The 6,476-nt window shown below is 59.5% G+C and overlaps 1 protein-coding gene across 3 annotated transcripts in view; it reads right to left on the bottom strand.

The window, feature by feature from the left end:
• The window catches only part of NOL4L (nucleolar protein 4 like), a 69,336-nt gene that overhangs the window by 8,872 nt on the left and 53,988 nt on the right, over positions 1-6,476 (bottom strand). For all 3 annotated transcript variants that reach the window (XM_075109044.1, XM_075109045.1, XM_075109046.1), the window contains 5 exons: positions 4,597-4,868; positions 3,645-3,830; positions 3,376-3,567; positions 3,166-3,288; positions 2,686-2,887 (listed from right to left, as the gene is read on the bottom strand). In XM_075109044.1, the coding sequence (XP_074965145.1) occupies positions 2,686-2,887; positions 3,166-3,288; positions 3,376-3,567; positions 3,645-3,830; positions 4,597-4,868 (975 nt within the window). The remainder of the gene's footprint in view (positions 1-2,685; positions 2,888-3,165; positions 3,289-3,375; positions 3,568-3,644; positions 3,831-4,596; positions 4,869-6,476) is intronic.

The raw sequence follows: 6,476 nt of genomic DNA, 5'->3' as shown, positions 1-6,476 counted from the left end.
TAGGTAGGCCGTTTTGGGCGGCTAAATGGTCTTACTAGGCTGCACATTTCTGTGGCTTAGTCCGTAAATGAAATAAAGTCCTGCAAAAGTTATGATCTGTTTGATGGGCAGGGATAGTTTTTTTCTCCTGAGTCGGTCTCTACTGCACCTCTATCACATGCGATTGGCTTCCCACCACGTGCACGTGTCTGTCCTCCGCAGAACAGGACACTCAGCTGCCCCAGCTCACAAAGTCCCCCCATGTTGCTACAGATCTGAAACCTGCAAAACGGCACAAAATTATCGAGTTCTCCAAGACCCAGTGAACACTGTCAGCCACGGCTCTGGCTGGCTGCAGATACGTGTGCACAACCATGTGCATGGGTGTGCAGCCTGGTTTGAGTGGCTGCGCATGGAAGGCTTTGGCAGGAAAGCTGATACACAGCTTGAGGGGTGACACAGCCAGGGAAAGGCACAGGAAAAACTGGATTTAGCTTCATGTTGGACTAAATAAGATAAGCCAAACAGGTGCCAGAATCACACAATCAACTAGAAATAGAGAGAAGAGGAAAGACGTGTACTAGAGATGTAATATTAGTTAGGGAGAGGAGGCAGGCAAGGCTGCAGCCTCGGGGTAAGGGGAAAGAGAAGACACTGAACTAATTAATGCCCTGGCTGTGGGCTGGAGCACTGTAGGCTGATGGAGCAGTCGGCGATGCTGGAGAAAGGCTTCAGGAGGGCTGAGCTCCTGCTGGGTGGCCTGATGCAGCAGTGGGACATGCAGGAAGATGGAGCAGGGACCGGGTGCTGCAGGGGTTTGCAAACCAGGCCAGAAGAGGTCAGCAGCTCCGCCCCCCCCCCCCCCCCCCCCCGACCAGATGTATGCCACTGGTGACCAGCAGCAGGGAGTGGAGCATATCGCCCCAGGGAGGGAGGAAAGCATACAAGGAAAGCAACGCTGGAGCAGCAAATGCCGCGGAGGGAGTGGCACCAGCGGAGGACTTCCACACGAGGCTAATCAGCGCTCCGAGGGGGGGGAGGAGGAGGAGGTGGTGGAGGAGGAGGAGGAGGCTCTCATGTGAAAGCAATTTCACTGGACAGAAAAGGCAGCAGTAAACGGAGCCCATTTCCCGGCTCAACAAGGGGGAAGGAGAAGGGACTGGGGGTGTGGGTTTGAGCAAGAATCGCCTCAGGTGGGGGATGGAGGGAAAGACGCTTCTGGGCAGCAAACCCCTGCAGACTTTCTGCTCCTGGAGGCAGGAGAAGGCACAGCTCCTTGCAGCACTCCAGCAGCATGCTCTTACCTCTAAAGGACTGGCAAAGAGCTTGGGCAAAGGGGAAAAAAAAATAATTGCAAAGAGTTTAAAAATCCATTAGAAACAAGTTGCTGCTGTGTGCTGCTGCTGTGTGCTACACCCAGGGCCTGTCTGCTCCTCCTGGGGCCTGAGCTCACTGGGGCTGCTCTGAGATGGTTCTGCAAGTTCACTGCCTCTTGTCAAGGAGCCAGCACTCACAGCTGGGCCAGGCAAGAGGAGGGTGCTGGGCAGAGCAGGCGGCCAGGGGTGCCTGTGCTACTCTGGGGAGGAACCATAGCTGCCTCCATTGTGGCTGCAAGGATTAGGTCTCAGCAGCTGGAGGCCAGGGCGGGATCTTTATTCAGGGTTAAGAAGCATTAGGAAGGGATGATAAGAGTTAATCCCAGACAGGCATCTATCAGGGCTCCGGAAATCACATCCTTCCAAATCCTCACTCCCATTGGGGTGGGCAGGGGCAGGACAGGAGCCCAGAGCACACTGGGGCAAGCGAAGGCAGCCCAGATATTGCCAAAGGACTGGCCGAGGACCAGCATGGGCTCCAGCCCCTCCTGCCACTGCTGCCGGGAGGGCAAAGCCAGAGTGCTGCTACCCAAGGGCAGAGCCTTTGCCCCATCCCACACCTCTTTCACCCAGGTGCCAGGTGGTTACCAGGTACCATGGCACCTCCCCAGGTGCCCTCATCAGCCCCAGGCTACTCTGCACTGTTCACTTGCTCCTAACTCAGCTGTCCTCTCAAGCCTGGCCTGCACTCTCTTTCTGCCTTCCTGCCCTGCAGCCTCCATCCTGTTCCACCAGCTGCTTTTCTCATGCATCCCCCAGCCCCTCGTCACCCTCCTGACCTGCAGCAGGAGCTCACTGTGCCCCAGGTGCTGCTGCAGAGCCCCTGAACTTTACCAGTCCTGTCCCCATCCCGTCCCTGTCTCTGAGAGCAGCTGACACATGCTGGGAAAGGAATGGCTCATACCAGCAACAAGATCAGGGCGGTGATAGGCACCCGCTTCTGTTAATAATTAATAGCTGATACAGATTCTCTTTTTTTCAAGTGACACTCCTTCCCCCCACCAGTGCCACCTAGACCGTTCTTCCAAGTTCAGTTCAACAATTAACTGCCCATGGATGAGGCAAGCTGAGCAGCAGGGCAGAGGTCTCTGTCAGCTGCAGAAGAGGGGCTTTCGGAGCAGCTCTGTGGAGCTGCAGGAGAGGTACTGCCATGACCGGGCTTGGCGTGAGCCACGGGAGCAGCCCCTGCCTTGCCCCTGGTCACCAGCTCAGCTGCACAGCGCAGGATGCCAGGGAGCCCACAGCGCGCTGCCCAGGCACGGGGAGGAGGCGATGGCTGGGTGGGCTCCCCGTGCTGCCATGGGACCCGGCACAATGTGCGGCCACTTACCATTACTGTGGTTGCCCGTCTGGAGGGAGGCGGGTGGCTGCAGGCTGCCCCCCAAGGACCCGTAGCCACGGTAGCTGTAGTTCAGGCTTCCATTGATGTAGACTGGGTCTTGGGAGTAAGATGAAGCTGGCAGTGAATAGGAGGAGTGGGTGATGGCTGTGGAGTCTCTGGAGTGTTGCTTGTCTAGAGCAATCGGTTCGTCCTGCACAGGGGAAAACACAGACTTACTCCAGTAAGGAGCCCAGCTGTCCTCTGTGGCCAGTGAGAGGGATGGCATGGGGACACCTGGTCTCCCATGTCTGCAGTGTGGCCAGTACAAACCAGTGTCCCCAGCACTGCTGGCTTGAGCCTCAAGATGCACCACAGGGCCCTGTTATGCAGCCCTGTGACTTTCAGAAAGGCTTTTAAAAATGCTTTGCCAAATTGCTCAGAAACTTCTCTTGTTTTCCCCACACCCAGCTCCAGCCGCAAGCACTGTACCTGGGAGGTCTGGTAGATCTCCAGCCGCATCCTCTTGGCTGCTTTCCGCGTTTCACTCTCGCAGGCAGCAGCCAGGATGTTTTCCGCCATGGCTGAGGTCAGGTGTGGCGGTGTGGGCCTGGTCTGTGGAGACACAAGCAGAGAAGGTGCTCAGGGACCTGCTGCCCCAGGAATGGTGGCAAGCAGCAGGGCAGTGGGGTGGCCACTCACCATCTCCATTCCGTTCTTCTTCATGCGGCGGCAGGACTTGAGGTAGGTGCGGATGCGCTTACGTGCCCGCTCCTGGAACTCGGGGAACTGCCTGCTGCAGGACTCGATGATGGCCTGGATCTTCTCCTTGGGCTGCTTGGAGATGGGAACCATCCGGTCCAGGTTCTCGTCCACAAAAAGGCGCACAAACATCTGCAAAGGAGAAGACAGATGATGGGAACAGAGGTGGGAGGCAGGCATGCTTACCCTCCTTGCGGAGCCCTCCTTACGTTGAAGGCCTTTAGCCTCTCTGGGTCCATCCCCTCCGAGTCATTTATCTTATCGTTGTCTTCATGGTCATCGTGGTCATCGTCATCTTCATCGGCCGTGGGGGCCCTGCCAACGGTCAGGTCCTCGGGGCAGCCGCTGACCTCTGTCTTGATGGAGTCATAGCTGCCGGAGCTGTACGGAGGGGACTGAGAGGAGATGGGGGTTATCGCAAGCAGCCCTTGCCTGCTCGCCCCTGCCCACGGTCACAAGGAAAAAGCCCTTTCTCTTTGGCTTACTGCTTCTGGCCCATCTCCTGATGTCCCTCTGCAACCCGGGGATGGGCTCCTCCAAGTGCCTGCTCCTGCCTGCTTGGGGCAGAGGGGAACATGGCGGCCTCAGGGACCGTGTGACGGCCCAAAGTGCAGGCAGTGTGGCGCTGGCTGGTGGGGGCTGTGGCTCTGACTGACCCTGTGGGAAACACTGCCGAGACCCAGCGGGAATAGGCGTCTCCTTGCTTGGCGGCGGCAGCAGCACAGGTGGTTGGGGGCGAGGTGAGCCCACTGCAGAGCCCTGACTCTGGGGCAGGCAGGGCACAGGGGATGCTCCCTGGCTCTCCCAAACCATCCCTCTCTCCTTCTGCCAACTGCTCACTTGGTGCTTGGGCTGATTTCTGCTGAGCAGCAGTGTCCCTGAGCCTGGAGTGCAGCCACGCACAGCTGCTCTGCCACAGCATCGGCAGGCGAGCGTGGTGCTCGTTTGTCCTTCCCTCCCTACAAGGGAAAGAGTTCCAGCCCTGCCGCCCCCTCTGTGCTTTCCTGGTGCAAGGCCAGGAGCTGCATCCCTGCCTGGCCTTGGGCACCTCTTGTGCGGTTGTTCCCAATGTGCCATGCCCTGCACCAGCTCCAGCCAGGGACACGCAGCTGCCCCATCCCACCCAGCCCCGGTGGCAGTCACCTGCAGCCTGGCCCATACCTCTGCCGTTGTCTTCACTGCATACTTGACCCTGCTGCGCAGCCCATCAGCGCTGCAGCTGTCCGACTGGTAGGAAGGGGTGACATGGGCAGGCGTGAGCTTGTCGCAGAGGTTGATGGGCTGGTCATCGGCGGAGGTGGTGAAGTCCATGGGGGCCGCAGTGCCATTCCCATTCATTTCGGGGAAGGCGCTGTCGCCCTGCGTGCTGCTTGATGTGGAGGGGTTCAGGGTGGAGGAGCCATTCCCGCTGCAGCTCTCTGATGAGGAGTCATCTGCAAGGAAACGTGTGGTCACCCCCATGGTGCTCTGGGAGCACGTCCCTGAGGTAGGGAGTGCCCCCCACAGCGCCATTCTCCCCTGAGCCCACCTGCAGGACCACCAGCACATGCACCGTGAATGAGCTGCTGCTTTGAAAGTCCCTGCGTGGCCAGGGCTGTTCACTTGGTGGGTGAGTTGCTGTGGGCACTGCTGGGAGCTGTGCTTCAGGCCCTGGGATGCAGCAGCTGGAGGCATGGACACCAGTGCCCACAGCTGCAGGGCCATTGCACAGCTCTGCTCCCTTGTCCCTCAAAGCACGCCGGACACTGCCCGTGCCCTGCACCTGGCCCACCCATCCCTCCGGCAGGTGACAGTCCCCACGCCTCCACCTGGGGCCACAGCGCCTGGGCTTGAATAAGAACTTTGGAATTTGGTCCTTTTCGGTTTCTGTTTGCATTGTAGGGAGGAGAAAGGCGCATTGCCTCTCCCCGCCAGGTCCCCCGCCTCCCGTTGTGGTCCTCCTGGCCCCATTTAGGGCTGGGTGCAGTGGGAGGCAACAAGCTCCAGCACTGGTGGCTCTGCAGAGCACTGGGGCATGGAAATGGCACATGAGGACAGGCTAGCTTGGGCGGGAAAACCCTGAGTTCATGCTGCCTGGAAGCAGCATTAGGAGCTCTGTTCACACTGGGCACACTGCCTGGTAAGGCTCCTTGGCACACTGATGTGGGGAGGGGGCAGGGGCTGCACGGACATCCCTCCTGTCCCACTCAAAGCCCAAGTGACCTCCTACACCCTATGTGGACACTCCTGCTCCCCTCTTTCCACAAGTTCTGGAGCCATCCCCATGGAGGCTGCATGGCCACCCCTTTCCCCCACCACCTGAACAGGCAGAGCTCATGGGCCAGGGGCCCAGCCACGGCGGTGCCGTGTACACCCAGCGCACAGCCCGCCTCCTGCTTGGTCTCGGTTCCATTCACACTCCCAGGTCCTGGCACCATCTCCCTGCCCGTGCATGGCTCCCACCATGCCGGCCACCCGCCTTGTGCTGCCCTGAAGAACAGCCTGGCCGTGGCAGAGAGCCCAGCCCTGCCAGTGCCCAGCACTGCCTGCACCCAGCCCTGCCTGCACCCAGCCAAAGAGCCCAGCCCTGGGGCCAGGCACGACATTTTCCAACTGCTCAGCCCATTTCCCCTTCCCTCCCCCTCACTGTAGTAAATCCTTTATTTCATTAGGTGCCTCCGTGAGAGGGAAAGGGTGAAGCACGTGGGGAGCTGCTTCCTGCGCGAGCGTGCGCTGGGCGGTGAACAAAGAAGCTGCCGGCAGCGACAAGCAGATGGCGGTCCCTGCACCCGGCCCGCGCTGCTGCAGGACAATGGGGTCGGGCTCCAGGGCGGCCCCAGCCTGTGCCAATAGCTCTCGGTGCATGGGTGTCAGGTCCAAAGGTGTGCGGGTGCGGGATGGCAGGACGGTGCCCAGCTGCTGCCACCCACCCTCCTCCTCCTCCCCCAACCAGCACCCATGGGAAACTTTAATGAGAGGCTCAGTGAGTGCTCCTGCAACCCTGCAGCAGCCCGGGACTTTGTATCCCTTAAAATAAACAGACTTGAGGACACCCGGGCATC

This window comes from Phalacrocorax aristotelis, chromosome 13 (genome assembly GCF_949628215.1).
Source record: "Phalacrocorax aristotelis chromosome 13, bGulAri2.1, whole genome shotgun sequence".
Classification (NCBI taxonomy): domain Eukaryota; kingdom Metazoa; phylum Chordata; class Aves; order Suliformes; family Phalacrocoracidae; genus Phalacrocorax; species Phalacrocorax aristotelis.
Note: the sequence above shows the minus strand (reverse complement) of the source record. Positions and strands in the feature narration are given on the sequence as shown.